Source organism: Cetorhinus maximus, chromosome 9 (genome assembly GCF_964194155.1).
Source record: "Cetorhinus maximus chromosome 9, sCetMax3.hap1.1, whole genome shotgun sequence".
Lineage (NCBI taxonomy): Eukaryota > Metazoa > Chordata > Chondrichthyes > Lamniformes > Cetorhinidae > Cetorhinus > Cetorhinus maximus.
Window position 1 is genome coordinate 54,251,482 of NC_135887.1, and position 25,199 is coordinate 54,276,680.

The window sequence follows — 25,199 nt, forward strand, 5'->3', positions numbered from 1 at the left end:
AGGGAATAATCTGAAAAATGAATCCAGAATGTGCTGGGCCCTGTACCAGTTACGTTGCAATCAATTTATATGTTCAAGTTTCCGCACACCATCATTCACATGAACAGTCATCCCCCAGCCCCCACCACCACCCCCAACACACATACACATTACATATGGATAAGTGTAATCAAAAACAAACAATTAGTCACTGAATAGGGCCAAGGGGGCCTGAGTAGGATCATATGAAAAGCAATAAAAAATATCCCTTCAGAGTTAGACTGATGATCGCAAGGTAAGACACTTTTTGGGCAGCTTTTACATTTTAATCACTCTCCTAAGCAGTGTGCAAGTAAATGTGCCCTTAAAAGATTCAAGAGCAGGTGTAATTTCAATCTGAGCAGTGTGATAATTTAGTTTACTCTTAAGGTGTCATGTTCAAAGGGCAGATCAACTGACTGAAATTTGAACGGATTTGTCCAAGTAGTTGCTCCAGCTAATGAAATAGACCAGTGCTTGAACTGGCTGTTGGATCACTGCAACTCAGGTGATTAAAGTTGGATTCACATAACCTGTGGGTGCAATGTGATGAACATTCCTGAACTGAGGCAATCCATGGAAACTTGGCCTTTAAAACCCTGGGGCTTGGTAAGTTGAGAGTGGGACTGCTTCAGATGAAGAATCAGCACAAAGAGCACTAATATTCAAGTCAAGTGGCTATGGGTACAATCCACTTACATTTAAAATTCCGCGATCTTTAGAGCTAATGCATCTCATTTCACACAGATTCCGCTGTTGCAATGAGTGGATATTCTGGGCAAAATAGTTTTAGAAGGTGCATTCAAGTAACTACCGCACTCCACATGATAATCAGCAAAACAGCCCAATTTGCCCTTGTAGTTAATCATTTTCAACGTCTGGTTTAATCTCATCCAAAAAGTCACCATAAACCCAAAAAATAATTGCTGTGCAGAAATTCAGTACTTTAACATTATTAAAAGTTAATTGAACATTGATGTTGTTTATATCTCCAGCAATTAATAACTGAGTATTTAGGACCCCTGCTCACCCTTACAGACACGCGTAGCCATTGTGCAGACAGATTTCGTTTGATGTGCAAACATCCATCAGTATTTGAGATTTTAGCCTGACAGCTAGGTTTCCTTCTCATCAGCAAGAAACAAATCTTCCACTAACCCAGTAATGGAGCCTTGTTCTGTAGCATTTCATTGTAACTAGCTGTCAGGATACCCACAGGGTTGCTGGGAACAAACAGTCCTTCTTGAACAAGTCGCTCACATGTTTGCATCAACGTTGTGGAAAATTGAGATGGGTCCACACCGTAATCCCACCATCCTCCGACACCGTCTGCCACTCCTGCAACAAAGAAAGAAACATTAAAACATTGTGAAGAGCACTGGTCCTCTTAGAACTGTGACTGGAATATCACTTGTGAGAAGAGGCAGGAGATAAGCTTGGGAGGTACAGAGTTCTGCAGTTCAGTAGACTTTCTATATGAAACTGTAGTCCCTGTTGAATCAATACTATTGCCTTGTGACCAGATGTTTAACAAATGGTTCTTTCAAGCAATGACTATAATATTTGCAATTCAGGCTGGGCAAATTTAAAATTAGAAATCTTGATTCATAACAGGCAGAAAAAAACTGGGCAATCACTTGAACACGTTAAAGGTTTGCCTTTGCTACGTGACAGGCACCTTTAAATAGTGACTAGATTCAAGTAGGTTAAGTCTAAAAGATACCAACACACCTGCTGAAACAGAGACTAAGGAAGATTCCTTCTTCCTATCCCTATGCGGAAAGAGTGCAGTAATTATGTTTCAGGACTAAGAATTAAGAGAATACAAGTTCAAATCCCACCAAGCCAGTTTGAGAATTCAAATTCAGTTTAGAATATTGGAAATAAAAAGCCTGCATCAGTAAGTGACCATGAAGCTGTCCAACAGACATAAAAAAAACTCAACTGGGGTGGTGGTGGCATAGTGGTATTATCAATGGACAAGTATTCCAGACACCCAGAGTAATGCTCCGGGAACTGGGGTTCAAATCCCACCAAGACAGGTGGTGAAATTTGAATTCAATAAAAAATCTTGAATTAAAAGTCTGATGATGACCACAAAACCATTGCCGATTCTCATAAAAACCCATCTGGTTCACTAATGTCCTTTAGGGAAGGAAATCTGCTGTCCTTAACTGGTCTGGCCTACATGTGACTCCAGACCCACAGCAATATGGTTGACTCTTAAATGCCCTCTGAACAAGAGCAATAAATGCTGGCCTAACCAGCAACACCCTCATCTCATGAACGAATAATTTTTTAAAAACTGGTTCTCTGATGTCGTTTAGGGAAGGGAACCTACCATCCTTACCAGCTCTGGGCTTGTGTATATCTCCATTCCCCCACCAATGTAGTTGATTGTGCCCTTTTGCCTAGAAAATTCACTCAGTTGCATTAACAACTTGTAATTATGGAAAGGTGCTGAAGGGATGTTTCCCCTCCTGCAGAAATCTAGAACGAAGGGGCAGAGTTTCAAAATAGGGGTCTCCCATTTAAGATAGAGATGAGGAGGAACTTCTCTCAGAGGGTCATTAATCTTTGGAATTCTGTCCCCCAGAGAGCAGTGGAGGCTGGGTCACTGAATATATCTAAGGTAGAGTTAGATTTTTTTTTAAATCTACTAGGGAGTCAAGGATTAGTGGAGGTGAGGGGGCAGGCAGGAAAGTGATATTAAGACCACAATCAGATCAGCCATGATCTTATTGAATAGCAGAGCAGTCTCGAGGGGCCCAATGGCCTATACCTACTATTATTTACATTCTTATATAGCATCTTTAATGGGATAAAATATTTCAAGGTGGTTCACAGGAGCATAATAAAACAAAATATGACGCTGAACCAATAAGGAGATATTAGGTCAGATGACCAAAAGGTTGGTCAAAGACGTAGGTTTTAAGGAGTGTCTTAAAGGAACAAAGTGAGGTGGAGGCATGGGGATGTTTAGAGAGCTAATTCCAAAGCTTAAGGCCTAGGCAGCTGAAGGTATTGGTGGAGCAATTAAAATCGGGGATGCTCAAGGGACCAGAATTTGAGAAGCACAGATATCAGAGAGTTTTGTTGTTGGAGGATATTACAGCGATACGGAGAGGCAAGGCCAAGGAAAATTTGAAAACAAGAATGAGAATTTTAAAACAGAGATGTGGCTTAACCAGGAGTCAGTGTAGCTCAGTGAGCACAGGGGTGATGAGTGAATGGGATCTGGCGCAAGTTAGGATTGGACAGCAGAGTTTACAGGGGCAAAATACAGAAGGCCAACCAGGAGTGCATTGGAACTGCCCTGTCTAGAGCTAACAAAGGCATGGATGAGGGTTTCAGCACAAGAGTTGAGGCGGGGCAGAGTAGGGCAATATTACGGAGGTAGAAATACCAGACAGCATGGATGTATGGTTGAAAGCTCATGTTGGGGTAAGATATGACACCAATCTTGTGAACAGTCTGGTTTGGTGTCAGACAGTTGCCAGGGAGAAGCATGGAGTTGCTGGCTGGAGGGCAAAATTTGTGCCAGGGACCAAAGACAATTGCTTCAGTCTTCCCAATATTAAATGTTAAAACTGCCAAAGGTTCAAGGTAGCCCACCGCCACCTTCTCAGGCAACTTAGACTGGGATAGTGAATGCTGGCCTCATCAATGATGCCCACATCTTGAGAATGATTTTTTAAAAAGTCCTGGACAAAAACACACAGAACATACAACTGTTGTGGTTCAGTTGAACCAGATGAGTTTCCTGTTTCCACAATGCAGACTTGCTAACAGCCCGATCTGAGTAACTATAAAAGGGAGAGAATAGTAGCCACATCACTCAACAAAATCCACTGAGAGAAAATCCACAAAGCAGCAGCCGAAAAACTTTTTAATGGTTATGAAATACATCCTCAGAAAATAAGGCTCCAGTCACCTCTTAGCTCCTGCAGCAAGGGAATTCATAAGTCAAACTTAACGCATTCAAACTGATTATTCTCAATCAATATTGATTTGAAAAACAGGAACTCGGGTGCAGAAAATCTAATCTGAAGGCATTTATTACAAAAGTACTTTTTACTTAATGTATAACCTAGGCAACATCTTGTGGGGAATTTGCAATCTCTCACACCCAGTGTTGAGTAACCCAGTATTTGTTGTTATTTCAACAGCATATTTCAGTAATGGTGGTTACATCTCAAATACCCCTACAAGAATGGTGAATTAATCATTAAAAAGCAGAATTCTGCAGATACTGGAAATCTGAAACAAAAACAGAAAATGCTGGGAACTTGACTTTTAAGTTTGATTTTACCTAACAGCATATAACCAGTTTTGACGATTCCTCTGAACATTACCCTAGTTGAACAATTAGTGCACTCCATATTTTCTGATGTCTGTACAGGTGGGGCTGACAGTCAATATTACACCAGCCCATCACAACAGTTAATCGTGCTCTTTGCCTTTAGCTTGATCTAAATTATTATCAACCTTTCCTGATTATCTACCATCAATTCTCCACGTGACCCTTAAATAAAAGCACGCATAATAAGATGAGAATTTATTTCTCTAGCATCACATTATGCTTTGAAGATGCTCTTACTTCTGCCAATGTTAAATAATAATTCATTTTATTTCATCAGAGTATGTTTCAGCTTTTCTTGTGCTGGGTCACATTCTGCCTTCATTAGTCCTTCCAGCTTTCAATATCTGTCTGTACTACCAACCTGTAGTAATCTCTTGTCCAAAGTAAAGTCAGAAGTGGGGACGATCACAGATGAATGTACAGTGTTCAATACCATTCAGGACTCCTCAGATAATGAAGCAGCCTGTGTCCATATGCTCAGACAACTTGGGCTAACAAATGGCAAGTGACATTCACACCAGACAAGTGCCAGACAATGGCCATCTCCAACACGAGAGAATCCAACCACTTCCTTTTGGCATTCAACAGCATTTTCTATCACCAAATCCCCCACTATCAACATCCTGGGAGTTACCATTAGCCAGAAACTGAACTGGACCAACCATATGAATACTGTGGCTACAAGAGCAGGTCAGGGGCTGGGAATCCTGTGATGAGTAACTCACCTCCTGACTCCCCAAAGCCTGTCCACCATCTACAAGGCATGAGTCAGAAGTGTGATGGAATACGTCCCACTTACCTGGAGGAACGCAACAAACACATGGGAACACCACCACTTGCAAGTTCCCCTTTAAGTCACACACCATCCTGTCTTGGGACTATATCACTGTTTCTTCACTGTTCCTGAAAGTCCTTCCCTAACTGCACCGTCACTCCATCTATTCTACATGAACTGCAGTGGTTCACCACCTTCTCAAGGTAAATTAGGGATGAGCAATAAATGCCAGCCTTGCCAGCAAAGCAAGCATCCCATGAATGAAAAAAAAATTCACATCCAAACACTGAATCACATCTCTGCTATACATCAGTCTCATTTAAGTAATATCTGTACATTACATCAATTATGTATTTTTAAAAATACACACGAGTTGTTGCAATCTGGAATGTGCTGCTGGAAAGGCTGAGGGAAGCTCAAAAAGAGAACTGGATAACTACTTGAAGGCAAAAAATAAATTACAGGGCTCTGAGGAAAGAGCAGAGTTGTGGGACTAATTGAGATAACAAGAGCCGACACAGGCACAATGGGGAGAGTGACTTCCTTCTGTGCTGTATCATTCTACTACTCACTGGAATCCCACAGGGAACAAGTAGTTTGAAGGCAGGCTTGGGTTTTGTTATTTGCTTAAACTGAGCACAGGCGGCCAAGGGGGTGGGAGGTTGCTGCAGTCACCAAAAGATCTTTAAGTTCCACTTCACTAGTGGTGTACTTACAAGACATGGACTACAGAGGCTCAAGAAGGTAGCTCGCAATCACCTTCAAGGCCAGTATATGTTGGTGATATCAACACAGCCTCCATAAAGGCCAATAATGGCAAAGCTGCTGGTACAAATAGGCAGAGTTCCTCTCATCTGATGGTCAATGATGCTGGTAATATATGTTTATGTTTTCCAACTGTGACACAAGGTGAAACTACTGTTTGCACCAGTTCTACATATGCTACAGGTATCTGTACAACCTTGTCTACATTACAGTGCTGCCATCAAAAGGAGCTCCACATATACTAAAAGTGCAACACAAGTGGGAAAGTGAGCTCAATCCCGGCACTGTACAGTGGAAGACCTGGTAAATACAAACCTTTCATGGGAAAGGATAAAAAACAAAATCTATAAATACGTCTGGGAGTCAACAAATAGAGCCTCATACAACCGCCAGCGGTCCATTCAATTCCTGGGAACTGGTATGTTAGGGGGAAAATGTCTGGCACTAGAAAAATGAAAAGTCTTAAAATGTACAGGATGGTGCACAATATGCCCTTATAAGCATGAAGTATTTATTCATTCTTACATTGGAATCCTGATTTTAATTACATAAGTGCAGCATTTATCAATGACTCACTAGATCCTGGATCCATATTTTCCTGTTTTTTTCAAGAAAACAGATAAGGATTGGTATGATTGTTAAAACAAGTTTTTAAACTCCACTGAAGGCTCATACTCTCGTTTTTAAAGAGGTACACCAAAGATCTGGGGAATATTCTGGGGAAAACTCTGCCCATGGCTGGGAACACATAGGAACTGCTGGGTGAAAAAAGACCAAGGTCTGTCTGGTTATCTTCTACTATCCTGGTAGTCACATGATACAGTGTTTTAATGGAGTTGTTGACTAATAAGAGTGATCAGCCTTGATCAATTGCGTTACCATAAAAGGGACAATAGCAACAAGGATAATAAATTGGCTGAGTGACAGGAAACAGAGGGTAGTGGTTAATGGCTTTTTTTCTGGACTGCAGGAAGGTTTGTAGTGGAGTTCCCCCGGGTTGGTGTTGGGATCGTAGCTCTTTTTGATATATATTAATGACCTAGGCCTTGGTAGACAGAATACAATTTCAAAATTTGTGGATGATACAAAACTTGGAAGCATTGCAAAATGTGACGAGGATATTGTAGAACTTCCAAAATGAATCATTTTGGTAGAAAGAATATGGGGAGACAATATGAAATAAAGGGTGCAATTCTAAAAGGTGTGCAGGAGCAGAGGGACCTGGGTGTATATACGTATGAGTTATTGAAGGTGGCTGGACAGATTGAGAGAGCGGTTTATATGGCATAGGGTTTTCTAGGCTTTATTAATAGGAGCATAGGGTACAAGAGCAAGGAGGTTACATTTCACTTGTATAAGTTGTCCGGCCTCAAGTGGAGTATTTCGCTCTGGGCACCACACTTTAGGAATGATTTGAAGAAATTAGAGAGAGTGCAGAGAAGATTCACAAAAATAATTCCAGGGGTGAGGTGCTTCAGTTACATAGATAAATTGGAGAAGTTGGGACTGTTTTCCTTGGAGAAGAAAAGGTTGTGAGGAGTTTTAATAGAGGTATTCAAAATCATGAGGGGTCTGGACTGAGTGAAGGCGGAAAAACTGTCCCCATTGGTGGAACGATCAAGCATGAGAGGGCACAGATTTAAGCTAATTGGCAAAAGAAGCATTGAAGACATGAGGAGAAGCTTTTTCATGCAGTTAGTGGTTAAGATCTGGAATGCAATGCCTGAGACTGTGATGGATGCAAGTTCAAACAAGGCATTCGAGGGGGAATTGGATTATCATCTGAAAGGGAAGAATGTGCAGGGCTACAGGGAGAAGGCAGGGGAATGGCACTAGGTGCATTGCTCATTTACAGAGCCAACGGGCTGAATGCTCTCCTGTGCTGTAACCAATCTGCAAACCTGTGAGAACAGACCGAGTCATGAGATGTGGAAAACCCCAATGGTGGAAAGCTCTGGCAACTATAGCTCCAAAGTCACCAGTTGCTCCTGAGCATCGTCTCAAATTAGTTGATCCTGATTGGTCAAGGCAAATCAGGGTCAAGCTGCCTGGTTTAAATTTCAAACAATGCTTAGCAGTTAACTATCTGTCACCATCAGTGGTGCATTCACTATGGCAACGCCACTTGCCAACCAATCAACACTCTTCACATACAGTACATATTGTTTTTTCCCCCCTTATATTGGTATCCTTGTGAGAGTCCTGATGAGTACAAGACAAAAAGCTTAGACAGGTCTCTCTTTTCAGCTCAAGTTCTGTACTACCAAACGGCCATTCAGAATCCTAAAAACAGTGATCGTTTCACCTCCCAACCTTCACCCTTCCAGTGAGAACATACCCAATTTACATTTCACTGCTCATAATCCAATCCCTACATCTTCCCAAATCATTCTGATTGTTTTCTTCTGTATCCTTTCATTAATTGCCCTTGACACCCAGACAGCATTTGGCTAAGTGTGGCATCAAGTACCCCAAACAAAACTGGAATCAATATAAATCGGGGGAAAACTCTGAATTGGCTGGAGTCATACCCAACACAATAGAAGATGATTGTGTTGTTGGAGGCCGAAGAGAACATCACTACAGAAAATCCTCAGGGTAGTGCCCTAGGCCCAACCATCTTCAGCTGCTTAAATGACCTTGCCTCCATCATAAGGTCAGAAATTGGGATGTTCGCTGATGATTGCATAATGTTCAACACCACTTGCAACATCTTTTATACTAAAGACACCCTTACCCACATGCAGCAAGGCCTGGACAACATTCAGGCTTAGGTTGCTTAGTGGCAAGTAACATCCATGCCATAGAAGTGCTAGGCAATGAGCACCTCTAACAAGAGAGAATCTAACCATCTCTCCTTGACATTCAAATAGAATTATCCATCAACAAATCCCCCATCATTCTGGGGGCAGGGGGAGGTGGTGGGTGGGGGGGTGTTGGTGGTCAGCGTTGACCAGAAAATCAATTGGTCCAGCCATATAAGTATGGTGGCTGGAAGAGATCAGAGACTGGGTCTCTGATCTCTTCTGATTCTGCAGCAAGTGGCTCACCTCCCAAGTTCCCAAAGCCAATTCACCATCTACAAGGCACAAGTCAAGAGTGTGATGGAATACTCTCCGCTTGCCTGGATGAGTGCAGCTCCAACAACACTCAAGAAGCTTGACATCATCCAAATCAAAGCAGCCCGCTTGATCAGCACCTCATCCACCATCTTAAACATTCACTCCCTCCACCGCCAACACAGTGGCAGCAGTGTACACAATATACAAAATGCACTGCAGGAACTCCTCAAGGCTCCTTCCACAGCACTTTCCAAACCAGCAGCCTCTACCACTAGCACTGGCAGGTTCCCCTTCAAGTCACACATCACCCCAATTTGAACCTATATCATCATTCCTTCACTGTCACGGTATCAAAATCCTGAAACTCCTTTCCTAGAAACACTATGGGTGTACCTACACTCCTGGATTGCAGTGGCTCAAGGCAGCATCTGCTCTAGGGCAATTAGGTACAGGTAATAAATGCTCATCATGCCAATGATGCTCATATTCCAAGAACAAATAAAGAAAAATGTACAGCCTTTTTGTATTGTGATGACCATCGTATGCAGAATATTTCAATGAGTGATCAAAAATTGAACCCAGGAGTTTCCAGTGGAGATTACATGTATACATTAGGAAAGGGTTATATGGACTGAATCATTGCCTTTAAATTCTAAGATACAGTTCTGAGTCAGAGAATAATGACATTTCTAATAAGCATCAAATGCCACAATGTTCAAATGTCTGGATAAACGCTGAAACATTTCTGCTGCATTATGAAGGCTTTAACTGAGCAATTAAGGAAAAAATCTCTCCAGTGGCACAAGGGTTGATAACAAGAGGAAATAGACGCCAAGATGATCAACAAAAGAACCAGAGGTGATACATCCAGAATTTATTTCATATCTTGAGTCATCATGATTTGGAATGCAGCTCCTGACAGGGTGGTAGATGCATATTCAATAACAGCTTTCAAAAGGGAATCTGGTAAATAATGGAAGGGAAAAAAAAATTGAAGGAATATTGGGAAAGAGCAATGTAGTGGGATGAATGGGATTCCTCTTCAAATGAGCACAGGCACAAAGGGCCAAGTGGCCTCATTCAGCACTGTAAGATTCTATAATTCTATACCCCAGTTCCAAGCACAAAAATCACACTCTGATGCTCTATCCCAAATTAAGTGAAGATAGCAAGCAACTTCAGAAAACAACACAAACTGGCACAACAAAAACAGAATTACCTGGAAAAACTCAGCAGGTCTGGCTATTTACATAGCCAGTTTGTAATATTGTCTCCAGACAGCAATATTACAAATTACTACTGCATTTTATCCATCATTTTCCATGGCGTAACCTACCAGGCATTGTTAGGATTATAGTGACATGCAGTTTTAAATTTGGGCCCTACTACAGACCAGGCCTGTGCACTCCAAGTTAAAGAGTCAACCTGCGTAAATCCTAAAGGATTTCATGTTCCCATCAATAGAGCCTTTGCGTGCAACAAGAGGTCGCTTGGAGCAGAGTGGGAGAAGAGAAATGAGAGAAAGCCACATGATATCCTGTCCATTGTATAAGCAAGAAAGACTGATGCAACATTTCAGAGATGAATGACTAAAACCAGTAAGCACAAACATTAGATGCTTTTATTAGTGGGAAAGGTCCCTGTACAAACGTAGGTGGAGGCTTAACCAGTAAGGTGATAGAAGCCCACTGCCAGAAGGCAAGCAGACTTGTTAACTCAGCCAGAGAGAGATTTTAGTAAAACTCATAGGCTTAAGATACAAGGTTAGCACAAGTTTTGTAGTTATAAATGTAGATACCAGAAACTTCCACAATTCCCAAAACACATAGTAGAATCTGAAGTTTAGTTTTAAACATGTCTACTACACTAAGAAAGAGAAACACTGTTGATGCTTGATTCCAGATTCTAGGAGATTGTTTGTATGCCGCTCATGTAAAGCTTGTTTAATCAAAGCCAGGATATCAAGTTAACAGTTAATAAAAGCAAAATACTGAAGATGCTGGAAATATTAAATAAAAACAGAAAATGCTGAAAAAACTCAGCAGGTCTGGCAGCATCTGTGGAGAGAGAAACAGAGTTAACTTTTTGAGTCCATAGGACTTCTTCAGGGCTAAAGAGAGGTAGAAATGTGGTGGATTTTATACTGTTTAAGAGGGGGTGGAGCAAAACAGAAAGTCATGAATACGTGGGAACGCAGGAGAGGTTTGACAAAAATGTCATGGCCACAAGACAAAGGGAGTGATAATGGTAGTGTTAAAGACCAAAGAAGGTGCTGATTGTGGCATAAAGATAAGATAACAGAATGTGTTAATAGGGTCAGCGAAAGCGAAAGATAAGAACACGTAGCAGATGATGGGCCTGTGGTGGGTGGTAGGGGCCGGGGTTGGGGGAATTTAAAAAAGGATTAGATTAAAAAAGGGGTCAAGATGGAGGAGAGAGTTCATGGTCTGAAGTTGTTGAACTCAATATTCAGTCCAGAAGGCTGTAAAGTGCCTAGTCGGAAGATGAGGTGCTGTTCCTCCAGTTTGCGTTGGGCTTCACTGGAACATTGTAGCAGGCCAAGGGCATGAGAGCAGGATGATATGTTGAAATTGCAAGCGACAGGAAGGTCTGGGTCATGCTTGCGGACTGAGCGAAGGTGTTCCACAAGGCAGCCACCCAGTCTGCTTTTCGAATCCCCAGTGTAGGGGAGGCCGTATTTAGGAGCAGCAAATGCAGTAGACCAAATTGAAGGAGGTGAAAGTGAAGCGCTGCTTCACCTGAAAGGAGTGTTTGGGCCCTTGAACAGTGAGGAGGGAGGTGGTAAAGGGGCAGGTGTTGCACCTTCTGCAATTGCGTGGGAAGGGGATGAGCTTTCACAGAGCTCTGACCCTTGTTCAGCTATTAACACATTTTGCTATCTTACCTTTATGCCACTATCAGAACCTTCTTTAGTCTTTAACACTACCATTATCACTCCCTTTGTCTTAAATCCATGACATCTTTGTCAAATCTCTCCTGAGCTCCCACCTATCACTGACCTATTTTGCTCCACCCCCTCTTAAATAGCATAAAATCCATCACATAACTACCTCTCTTTAGCTCTGAAGCAGTCATACAGGCTCAAAACGTTAACCTTATTTCTCTCTCCACTGATGCTGCCGACCTGCTAAGTTAACAGTTAACCTCGATTATACAGAGAAACCACCTTATGCGACATAACATAGCTGGAAATGTGCTCCACAGTGGCTCAACTGGTTTGCAATTAAAAGAAAACTTGGCTCTTTCTACTTCTCTCCAATTCATGCAGTTCACCTGCAGGCCACTAAAATTAGAAAGGTAAACAAACAATTCAAACTTCAAGAACATCAAACCGCCTTGTGTTTCCCTTTTTGTCATCTAGCCCATCACACCAATTGCAATGATGGACACACAACAAATAAACTGCTCCCACAGCAAGTTTTTTTGGAGCTGGAGGAAATTGAGGGAAGAGAAACAGGAAGCTCCTGCTTCATGGTATTATCTCCAACAATCCCGGACATTCTGGTAATTTCTCATTTTTGGGAAAAATCATGATCCATTATCCAGCCAGCCATACCAGCCCCTGCTCCCAACCCAATATGGTTGTCAGTAAATGCGCTGCCCAGATGGTGCTGATTCATTTGGACTTGGGAAATTACAGATTCAATTCACAATGCATGCTGCCCTCAGTTGGGATTGATACAAATGGCCATCTGCAGCCCTGGTTTATCAGCCAGCCTTGCTGCTCCCAATCCCTCTGCGGCTTTGATTTCCAACCCCCGCTCCACCAGAGATTTCCAGTTATTTTCAAAGCTGATTTCCCAGCCATAATCTGGGAACCACTTTTAACCAACACAAATCAGAAATCCTGGAGCGGGGGACCTAAACAGGCCCCTCAATAAATCTCTTTTTTCCAGTTCAGTGCCTTGTAGCACCACTTTGAGTTCTGGTGAAGGTGTACACCTAAAACACTACCTTGTCTTTTCTCCTTACACATGCTGCATTACTTTTTCTACATTACTATTCTTAGTTCCAAAATAAGTGAAGCCAAGATCTCAGCTTAATTGTTCCTGGTACCTAGTGCTAAAGCCCTGCTGTAAAAATTCATTGTCCTAGTAATGTTGATGTAGGCATTTTAGATGATAGCAAAGATTTATATAATGAAACAAAATGGAAAAAACTGTATACAAGAATGCAAATGAAGATTAAATCAAGCATGTAATGGAAGAGGAGCTGAGGCTAATTTTACAGTACAATATCACTTTGTACTCAATCCTCATTTTAATATGGAGAGCCTATTTAGGTAGCGGTAAATATAACTGGCTTTGGACTGAATCCATATTCAAAACTGACTTGCAGGTTTACAATGAGTCAACTTCATTTCCATATTCTATATCTGATTCATATCAGCATATTTTTCTCTGCTAAATTGTATTGCACACCACAGGTTTAGAAATAGCTTTAGATTCTTTTAAAGAGATATCGGCGATGCAGCTACTGCCACACAAGGAGAGTGGGAGATGGAAGGAAGGGGAAGGAAAGAGTGGAAGACGGATCAGGAAAAGGTGTCAGCGGGAGATCGCGAAAGCAAGAGAGAGAGAGAGGGCGAGCGCACGAGGTGGACGACAGATTTCAGCACTAATATTGCTGACCAGCTTGCAGCTGTGGGCAACTAATGCAAATCCTGCTGGAACAACACCTTGACTAAAGTTAATTTGGACATCATGGGCAGGCATCAGGATTACTGCAGCACCTAGGATTGGGTGAATTGCTCATTGGGTGAGAGGACCCTTGGGTGTCCAAGTTAAAGGCTTGATGCCTGGGGATGCTGATACCGAACCTTGCCATTTCATAATGTCTGTTGCTGTTCATTCCAAGTCATCAGCTTTGATGGACTATCCTTCATAAGGTAGCTGCCTCTGTCACTAAAGGTGGGCAGAGGTAATGTTTTCACCCTGTTATATCTCAAAAGCTAATGGACGGATTTCAGTGAAACTTGGTACACAGAAATGAAATGGCCCAAGGGAGAACAGATTAGTTTTTTGTGAAGATGCTGATCTGGATCCTGGAATTTTTTTTAAGGGATTCATTAACACTGGGACATCAGATGAATTGACTTTTAGAATATTGTAGGTTGTCTCAGCTGTCAAAATGTGAGCAGAGTTTTCAGAGCAGGTAGTTGGTTGTGGATTGCCTTCAAGTCTCCTTAGTAAGATGGAAGCTCTTAATAAAAATATTTATTTTTTCAGCTTTGAAGTTACAGGACATCAACCAGGCAGGGAAAAGCCTCAAGGAAGAACTACGTAATTGCAATAACAATGAGGTATAACGCTGCAGAGATATTCATTCTGAGTGCCCTCTTCATTTGTTAAGAGCTGTGCTGGTGTGGGAAAGGGGGTCAGTAGAGTGCAACTGCCTATCTTTAGAATGTAGAGTTATGCTGAGAGCAGAGTGGATTGTGTGGAAGCATTCAAATTTATTTCAGCAGGTAGCACACAAAGTTTACGTTATGACCCTATCATGGCCCAACAAGCCTGAAGGTATAGCTTCACCAGGTCCAGATCAGTCAACTGCCAAGTTGTAGAGTGTAACACATGACAATGATCCTGGATATCTCAAACAGTACACAATAACACCGCAACCCAAAGCCCTGTTTTAACACCCGTACTGTATGTTCAATAACAGCATGCGGAGGGAAGGGCTTGGCAGGTTTGCAGACACAGAAGAGTCATTATCCACAGCAATAATGGAGCACTGGGTCCTCAAAATCTTCTCACTCAGCAGGAGATCAGGTACTAATGTGTATAATTTTATAGCAATGAGTGCACACAAACAGAATAGTTATGGAATAGAATCCTGTCCTATTTATATACGATATTCCTATCCAGGCAGCATATAAGGTGCCGTGGATGCTGTCTACTTTTCCCTGTACTGTGGAGAAGGCAATCACATCATAGAACCAGAGGGCTCAGGCTTGCTGAACCCTGGTGATCACAAGATAAATTAGTTGTCTCTGATGAACAATGCATATGTCACCAGGTGAACCCAGGCTGTGTAATATTGCAGGCAACACTGTAAGCTTGCTGGAAACTCCCTGCAGCAAAAATATTTCAAGCCATGGTTACCTTATCTACAAGCATACAAATTAGGAGGAGTAAGCCCCTCGAGGTTGCTCCATCATTCAATAAAGTGGCTGATCTGATTGCAGTCTCAATTCCACATTCCACCTACTCCCGATAACATTCGACTCCCTGGTTAGTTAAGAATATCTACCTCTGCTTTAACATTATTCATGACCCTGCCTCCGCCGCTCTCCAGGGAAGAGAGTTCCAAAGATTCATGATCCTCAAAGAAAAAAATTTCTTCTCATCTCCGTCTTAAGTTTTAAACCATCCCCTAGTTCTAGTCTCTCCCACAAGGGGAAACATCCACCCCGTCAAGTCCCCTCAGGATCTTATATGTTTCAATAGGACCACCTCTCAATCTTCTAAACTCCACTGGATACAGGCCCAGCCTGTCTTACCTTTCATTATAAGATAACCAACCGCCCAATTCCAGGTATCAGTCGACTGAACCTTCTCTGAACTGCTTCTAATGCATTTATATCATTTCTTAAATAAGGAGACCAAAACTGCAAACAGTACTCCAAATGTGGTCTCACCAACTGTACAACTGTAGCAAAACATCCCTACTTTTATATTCCATTCCCCTTGCAATAAACACCAACATTCCATTTGCCCTCCTAATCACTTGCTGCACCTGCACACTAACTTTTCCTGATTCATGTACCAGGACGTCCAGATTCCTCTGTACCTCAGAATTCTGCAATCTCTCTCCACTTAAATAACATGCTGCTTTTCTATTCATACTGCCAAAGTGAACAGTTCACATTTTCCTATATTTTACTCAATCTGCCAAATTTTTTCCCACTCATTTAATCTACGTCCCTTTGCAGACTCCTTATGTCCTCTTCACAACTTACTTTCCTACCTATCTATTTCTGTCATCAGCAAATTTAACAACCATACATTTGGTCCCTTCATCCAAGTCATTGATATAAATTGTAAATAGTTGAGGCCCCAGCACTGATCCTTGTGACACTCCACTCGTTGAATCTTGCCAACCTGAAAATGACCTATTTATGCCACCCTATTTCCTGTTAGCTAACTAATTATCCATGCTAATATGTTACCTCCTACACCATGAGCTCTTATTTTTATCTTTGATGTAGCACCTTGTCAACTGCCTCTAGAAATCTAAGTGCAGCACATCCACAGGTTCCCCTTTATCCACGTTGCTTGTTACTTCCTCAAAGAACTCCAATAAATTAGTCAAACATGATTTCCCTTTCATAAACCCATGCTGACTGTACCTACATGCATTGAGCTTTTTAAGCACCCTGCTATAACCTCCTTAATAATAGATTACAGCAATTTCCCTACAACTGTACCTTTACTGTTTTTGATGGTGTTGCACTAACATGTCTTCATTCAGCAGGTGACATCCTCCTGTGTGACAGCCTCCAGTGCACTGCTCCTTAAAAGTATAGAAATGATCGCTGAAAATGATAGTCAGGAAGACCGGGCGTTAGCCAGCCTCCTCCTATTATGTTCATCTTTCTCTCTCATCTAGGACAGCAGCTTGCTTATTCTCCCAAGCCAAAAATAAAGATACCTGCAGTGGGACCTTCACTGTCCTCAAGCAGCCAAATACCTACTTACAAAAATGTGAAGTAATCAGCAAATTTCCCAAAAGTTAATTTCTATAAATTTGGCAGAGGCCGTTTCCAAAATGCACAAAAGCAACTGCTGCAGATTGCTGCCTGGCCCTTGAAACGGTCTCTTAGGGACTATCCTATTCTTAGCAGAAGATCACCTTAGTCAGATACAGACTGCCCCAATGTATCAGTAGAAGTGGCCAGCAGACCCAATGACATTGCTTTATTAGAGATTTAGTTTTGCCTTTTCCCATTACCAACAAGAGGACATTTCAAAGCTTTGATTTCCTGAGAATCATGGAATAGAGTCTCAGTTGCCCTTTTTAGTTAGCATGAGGAATATTTTGTGAACAGACTGAAGGGCGCATCTGTCCAGCCCCGCACCGCCCCCCTCCCCGGCACGTGCCCCCCCCCCGCTCCCCCCCCACCCCACCGCACACCCGGCCAATCTTTTTGTCCTTTTCTAACTCAGCAGAGGCTCTTTGTGGTGCTAACTGCTGCCCAACTCAAAACAGCAATCTCTGAACAAACAGACAAGAGGCAAAGAATGGACATTTTTGTGCAGAAATTGAAACTCAGATATCGAAGCAACTATTTTGAATGAAAACATCCTGTTCAAAACAAGGGAAGGAATATAAGACGTCCAGCCCTTCTAGCCTGCCACTTTTATTTGTTTCCTTCTTCCTGTACACTACCATTATTACTGTTTCACTCTTCACTGACAAGTGCACATATGTCAAGATCTGTGCTAACACACATTGCTAACTAACTGGATTATATCATTCGTTAAATGTTTAATTAATCAATCAAATCTCAGGGGATAAAATTAAATGGAGAATGCTAGCACTAAAGGTTTCCAAACTTCTCAACTAAAATAAATAATAAATAGGAGTGACAAATAAAAATATAAAAGTTAATAAAAAGCAAATTCAAATATCTAAATATAAATTCTCAGGTAGCTATATTCCAGAGCTAATAAACTAATAAATAAAAACGACAAAGGGCAGTGCAGGTTGCACGTTAGGACTGTAATGTGATGGACTTATGGACAGTAAGACTGTCCTGGGTTGCCCCATCCACAATAAATGACTCTGGCTCGAGAGATAGAGACCTTGGGCCAGATTTTCGCCACACAGGGAAGCTCAGCAGACCTGTCTCCATGGAAACTACCCACACACATGCGATTTTCTTTCTGGGTTGACGGAGGCATGATCGATAGCTACTCATCCAGTATCAACTATGGGCAGACCTCAGGAGCCATGTGGAGATGAAAAAAATTTAAACTTCTAACATTCTAAGCTCACTCATGCACGCTTGATACAGACAAAAAAAAACTCATTTATGATTCCCATTCAAAGATTTTAAATCATCTTAAGTGGTTAATCTGTAATAAGAACAAACCTGTATTCAGTAACCACAAAGACAGCAAATCCTTTAATAGTATCTCATAACTGTCAATCAGAATGGGCTCAGCTGTAATAACAGCCCTTGCAAAATGTCAATAATAAACTCCATTGAAACTGCAGGAACAGGGGTAATTTTTTTCTAAGCTACACCAGATGGCCTGTCAATCAATGCACTCCAGTAGTGCTTTTTTTTGTTAAAACCTAATTGACAGCGGCAGTTGATTTTATTTCATGTTTAAAGATCTGGGGGTTTAAATAACTTCAGGTCATGAAACGTATCTGCCTTTCAAGAACATCTGCTCCATAAATTTGAGACTCCCACACTACGGGTCAAGGCCCTTGGAACAACAAAAACAGGGTCTCTTTAAACTTGACACTAATTTCAAATGGCCCTTCAGAGTTCAAGGCTCCCCCCATCCCCCATCAGCAAAAATGGGATCAGCTATAAATTAGTGTGGGACTTCCATATCTGAGTCCTGCCCATCATTTTTAAAGGTCTCCAGAGTAGACCCAACAGAGCAAAAATCTGACCCCCTTAAGTTGAAGTCCAAGATGCTTCTCGGCTCACCCACCTTTAGCTCTGGAGTTCCCCTAAGGTCTAACCCACGCTCCCCCCCACATTTCTCATCTACATGCTGCTCCTTGGCAACATCATCTGAAAACACATCAGTTTCAACTGAATGCTAATGACATCCAGCTCCGCCTCACCGCGACCTTTCTCAACCCTCCACTGTCTTGAATTGTCAGACTGCTTCTCTGAAATCCAGGACTAGATAAGCAGAAATTTCCTCCAATTAAATACTGAGAAGACTGAAGTCATTGTCTCCAGTTCACAAACACTGCCCCCTCACCACTGTTTCTATTCCTCTCCCTGGCAACTGAGGCTGAATCAAGCTGTTCGTAACCTCAGTGTCATATTTGAGTCCTAGATGAGCTTTCAGCCACATTTCCACATCTATTTCCACCTTGGTAAAATTGCCCGACTCTACCCTTGCCTCAGTTCTTCAACTGCTGAAACTTTCATGTCTTTCTTACCTCCAGGCTTGACTACTCTAACGCACTCCAAACCAGCCTGCCACATTCTACCCTCACTACAGAAATTCAAAAGTACTGTTGCCCGTGCCCTGCCTCTCACCAATGCCATCTCCCTAGGATGAAATTACAAAAGAAATTAGGAAAGCAAAGAGAGGGCACAGGAAAAGTACTATCAAGAAAATCCAAAAGATGTTTTAGAAACACAAAGGGCAAGAGGATAACTTAGATCAGGGAAGTAAAGGCACAATAGCTAAATTTGCAGTCAACACAAAGATAGGTAGGAAGGTATGTTGTGAAGAGGACATAAGGAGGTTGCAAAAAGATATAGATAGGTTGAGTGAGTGGGCAAAAATATGGCAGATGGAGTATAATGTGGGAAAATGTGAAGTTGTTCACTTTGGCAGGAAGAGTACAAAAGCAGAGTATTACTTAAATAGAGAACAGCTGCAGAATTCTGAGCTGCAGAGGGATCTAGGTGCTCTGGGCATGAGTCACAAAACGTTAGTATGCAGTTACAGCAAGTAACAAAGGAGGCTAATGGAATGCTATCCTTTATTACAGGAGGAATTGAACATAAAAATAAGAATGTTATGCTTCATTATACAGGGCATTGGTGAGACCATATCTCGAATACAGTGTGCAGTTTTGGTCTCCTTATTTAAGGAAGGGTGTAAATAAAGAGGTTCAGAGGAGGCTTGCTAGATTGATACCTGGAATGAGCAGGTTGTCTTATGAGGAAAGGTTAGACAAACTGGGCTTGTTTCCACTAGAGTTTAGAAGAATGAGGGCAACTTGTTTGAAGTATACAAGATCCTGAACGGTATTGACAAGATGCGTAAAGGATGCTTCCTCTTGTGGGTGAGTCCAGAACTAGGGGCCACTGATTTAAAATTAGGTGTTGCCCTTTTAGGACAGAGATGAGGAGAATTTTTTTCTCTGAGGGCTGTGCGACTTTGGAACACTCTGCCTCAGAAGGCAGTAGAGGTGGGGGTCACTGAATATTTTTAAGGCAGAGGCAGATTGATTCCCTTGCCTAACAAGAATCTAAGGTTATCAGGGGTAGATGTGAATGTGGAATTCAAAACATATATAGATGAGCCATGGTCTTATTGAATGGCTGTGCAGGCTCGAGGGGCCGATTGGCCTACTTCTGCTCCTGTTTCATATGTTCACATAATTAAAGAAAGAGTGGGGCCTATTAGGTACCAGAAAGATAACTATGTGGAGAGGTGGCAGATGTGGGTAAGGTTCTTAATGAATACCTTCTGACTGTCTGGGCTTGATGTTAACATTGTAGTTAAGGAGGAAGAGTCCTCCTTAATGGTCAAAACATTGTAAGAAAATAAGTTTTAAAAGGGTTAACATCTTTGAAAGTAGATAATCATAAAAGCCGAGATGAAACATATCACAGGTTATTAAAGGAAGCGAGAGGGGAAATTGCAGAGGCTCTGACCATCATATTTCAACCTTGCGTGTCTACAGGAGAAATAGAGAACATTGTACCATTGTTTACAAGGGGAATGACAATCAAAGTAGCTATAGGTCAGTTAGCCTAACTTTGGTGCTAACGTTTCAAGTCGAATAAGGCTCTTCAGATGAAGAAGATTCTGTCCTGAAGATGAGTCATATTTGACTTGAAATGTTAACTTAGTTTCTCTCTCCACAGATGCTGCCAGAACTGCTGAGTATTTCTAGCACATTGTTTTTATTTCAGATTTCAAACATCTCCAGTATTTTGCTTTTATTTTAGCTTAACTTTAGTTGTGAGCAAATTACTGGAATCAATTCTGGGGAACAGTATAAACCCTCATTTAGAAAGGCACAGATTAATGAAGTAAAGTCAGCATGGATTTGTTCAGGGAAGGTCATATTTAACTAACTTCATTGATTTTATTTGAGGTGGTGACAAGTGGGTTTGATGTGGGTTGCGCAGTGAATATGCTCTACATAGAAACATAGAAACTATGAGCAGGAGTAGGCCATTCGGCCCTTCGAGCCTGCTCCGCCATTCATTATGATCATGGCTGATCATCTAACTCATTAGCCTGCTCCCATTTTCTCCCCATATCCTTTGATCCCTTTTGCCCCAAGAGCTATATCTAACTCCTTCTTGAAAACATACAATGTTTTGGCCTCAACTACTTTCTGTGGTAGCGAATTCCACAGGCTTACCACTCTCTGGGTGAAGAAATTTCTCCTCATCTCAGTCCTAAATGGTTTACCCTGTATCCTCAGACTGTGACCCCTGGTTCTGGACTCCCCCACCATCGGGAACATCCTTCCTGCATCTACCCTGTCTAGTCCTGTTAGAATTTTATAGGTTTCTGTGAGATCCCCCCCGTCATTCTTCTGAACTCCAGCAAATATAATCCAAACCGACTCAATCTCTCCTCATATGTCAGTCCCGCCATCGTAAGAATCAGTCTGGTAAACCTTCGCTGCACTCCCTCTATAGCAAGAACATCCTTCCTCAGATAAGGAGATCAAAACTGCACACAATATTCCAGGTGTGGTCTCACCAAGGCCCTGTATAATTGCAGCAAGACATCCCTGCTCCTGTACTCGAATCCTCTGGCTATGAAGGCCAACATACCATTTGCCTTCTTTACCGCCTGCTGCACCTGCATGCTTACCTTCAGCGACTGGTGTATGAGGACACCCAGGTCTTATTGCACATTCTCCTCCCAATTTATAGCCATTCAGATAATAATCTGCCTTCCTATTTTTGCTACCAAAGTTGATAACAACACATTTATCCACATTATACTGCATCTGCCATGCATTTGCCCACTCACTCAGCTTGTCCAAATCACACTGAAGCATCTCTGCATTCTCCTCACAGCTCGCCCTCCTACCCAGCTTTGTGTCATCTGCAAATTTGGAGATATTACATTTAGTTCCCTCATCTAAATCATAAATATATAATGGGAATAGCTGGGGTCCCAGCACCGATCCCTGTGGTACCCCACTAGTCACTGCCTGCCATTTGGAAAAAGGCCCGTTTTATTCCTGCTCTTTGTTTCCTGTCTGCCAACCAGTTTTTTATCCATCTCAATACCCTACACCCAACCCCATGCACTTTAATTTCACACGCTAATCTCTTATGTGGGACTTTGTCAAAAGCCTTCTGTAAGTCCAAATTAGCCACATCCACTGGCTCCCCCACATCAACTCTACTAGTTACATCTTCGAAAAAATTCCAGTAGATTTGTCAAGCATGATTTCCCTTTCGTAAATCCATGCTGACTCTGTCTGATTCCGCCACTGTTTCCCAAGTGCTCAGCTATTAAATCTTTTATAATGGACTCTAGAAATTTCCCCACTACCAACGTCAGGCTGACTGGTCTATAATTCCCTGCTTTCTCTCTACCTCCCCTTTTAAATTGTGGGGTTACATTCGCTACCCCCCAATCCGTAGGAACTGTTCCAGAGTCGAGAGAACCTCAGAAGATTACCACCAATGCATCCACTATTTCTAGGGCCACTTCCTTAAGTACTCTGGGATGTAGATTATCAGGCCCTGGGGATTTATCGGCCTTCAATCCCATCAATTTCCCCACTAATACTGATTTCTTTCAGTTCCTCCCTCTCACTAAACCCTGTGTTCCCCAACATTTCTGGTATGTTATTTGTGTCCTCCTTTGTGAAGTCAGAGCCAAAGTATGTGTTTAGTTGGTCAGCCATTTCTTTGTTCCCCATTATAAATTCCCCTGTTTCTGACTATAAGGGACCTACATTTGTCTTCAATCTTCTTCTCTTCACATACCTATAGAAACTTTTACAGTCAGTTTTTATGTTCCCCGCAAGCTTACTCTCGTACTCTATTTTCCCCTTCTTAATCAATCCCTTGGTCCTCCTTTGCTGAATTCTAAACTGCTCCCAATCCTCAGGTCTGTTGCTTTTTCTGGCCAATTTGTATGCCTCTTCCTTGGATCTAATACTATCTCTAATTTCCCTTGTAAGCCATGGTTTGGCCACCTTTCCTGTTTTACTTTTGCGCCAGACAGGAATAAACAATTGTTGCAGTTCACCCATGCGCTCTTTGAACGTTTGCCATTGCCTATCCACCGTCATCCCTTTAAGTAACGTTTCCCAATCCATCATAGCCAACTCGCACCTCATACCATCGTAGTTTCCTTTATTAAAATTCAGGACCCTAGTCTCAGGATCAACTACATCACTCTCCATCTTGATGAAGAACTCTATCATATTATGGTCACTCATCCCCAAGAGGCCTCACACAACTAGATTGCCAATTATTCCTTTCTCATTACACAATACCCAGTCTAGGATAGCCTGTTCTCTCATTGGTTCCTCAACGTATTGGTCCAGAAAACCATCCTGTATACAGCCCAGGAATTTCTCCTCTACGGTATTGTTACTAATTTGATTTGCCCAATCTATATGCACATTAAAGTGACCCATAATTACATTATGTTCCTTTATTGCATGCGTCTCTAATTTCTTGTTTAATGCCACTCCCAACATCACCACTACAGTTTGGGGGTCTATATACAATCCCCACGAACATTTTTTGCCCCTTAGTCTTTCTCAGCTCTACCCATACAGATTCCACATCGTCGGAGCTAAAATCTTTTGTCACTATTGCGTTAATTTCCTCTTTAACCAGCAATGTAATTCCACCATCTTTTCCTTTTTGTCTGTCCTTCCTAAATACGCCTGGATGTTCAGTTCCCATCCCTGGTCACCCTGCAGCCATGTCTCCATAATCCCGATTATATCATACCTGTTTAAATCTATTTACGTGGTTAATTCATCCACTTTATTGCGAATGCTCCTCACGTTAAGGCACAAAGCCTTAAGGCTTGTCTTTTTAACATTACTTGTCCCGTTCCCACTATTTTTCACTGAGGCCCTGTTTGATTCTTGCCCTTGATTTCTCTATCACTTTTCTTATTCCCCTTTCTGTCTTTTGTTCTTGTCCTTGATTCCCCCTCCTGTCTTTTGTTCTTGTCCTTGATTCCCCCTCCTCTGACTCCTTGCATAGGTTCCCATCCCCCTGCCATTTTAATTTAAACCCTCCCCAACCCCTCTGGCAAATATTCCCCCTAGGGCATCAGTCCCTGTCCTGCCCAGGTGTAACCCATCCAGTTTGTACTGGTCCCACCTCCCCCAGAACGGATCCCAATGTCCCAGGAATCTGAAACCCTCCCCCTCACACCATCTCTTCAGCCACGTATTCATCCGATATATCCTGCTATTTCTATTCTGACTAGCACGTGGCATGGTAGTAATCCTGAGATCACTACCTTTGAGCTCCTACTTTTCAACTTACTACCTAACTCCCTAATACTATCTCTAATTTCCCTTGCGCAACATGGACTTTAGCGAGGCTTTTGATAAGGTCCCACTTGATAGGCTGGTCAGAAAAGTAAAAGCCCTTGGGATCCAAGGGAGAGTGGCAAGTTGGAACCAAAACTGTGGCAGGATACAATGGTTGACAGGTGTTTTTGCAAATGGAAGGCTGTTTCAGTGGGATTTCAGAGGGCTCAGTACTCAGTCCCTTACTACTTGTAGTTAATATTAATAATTCATAGTGTCAAACGTACAAGGTGGCACGTTAATGAAGTTTGCAGATGACACTGTCAACCACGTGGCCAATTTTTGTAAGGAGGAAAGCTTTAAACTGCAGGAAGATATCGATGGTCGGGTCAGCTGGGGCAGAAAATTGGAAAATGCAATTCAATCCGAAGAAGTCTGGGGTAATGCATTTTGGGATGTGCAACAAGGCAAGGGAATCCACAATAAATGGGAGGATACGGAGTAGTGTGGAGGAACAGAGGAACCTTGGAGTTTATGTCCACAGATTCTCAAAGACAGCAGGACAGTCAAAGTGGTTAAGGAGGCATAAGGAGTGTCTTCCTTTATTAGCGAAGACATAAAAAAAAAAGCAGGAAGTTATAACAGAATTGTATACAGCACTAGTTGGACCATAGCTTAAGTACTGCATACAGTTCTTTCCTGTAATGTAGTGGTCGGGTGTGGAGAGGGTGCAGCGGAGATTTACGAGGATGTTTCAAGGGTTGGAAAACATTTG

At 42.1% G+C, this 25,199-nt stretch overlaps 1 protein-coding gene across 2 annotated transcripts in view; it reads right to left on the reverse strand.

The window, feature by feature from the left end:
- LOC144684661 (protein phosphatase PTC7 homolog) overlaps nt 1-25,199 on the reverse strand; it is a 140,349-nt gene that overhangs the window by 91,929 nt on the left and 23,221 nt on the right. Inside the window, exon 2 of one of the 2 annotated variants that reach the window (XM_078548739.1) lies at nt 1,279-1,356. In XM_078548739.1, coding sequence (XP_078404865.1) covers nt 1,279-1,356 — 78 coding nt within the window. Of the gene's footprint in view, nt 1-1,176; nt 1,357-25,199 lie in introns of both variants that reach the window. The other variant, XM_078548738.1, reaches the window with a different exon arrangement.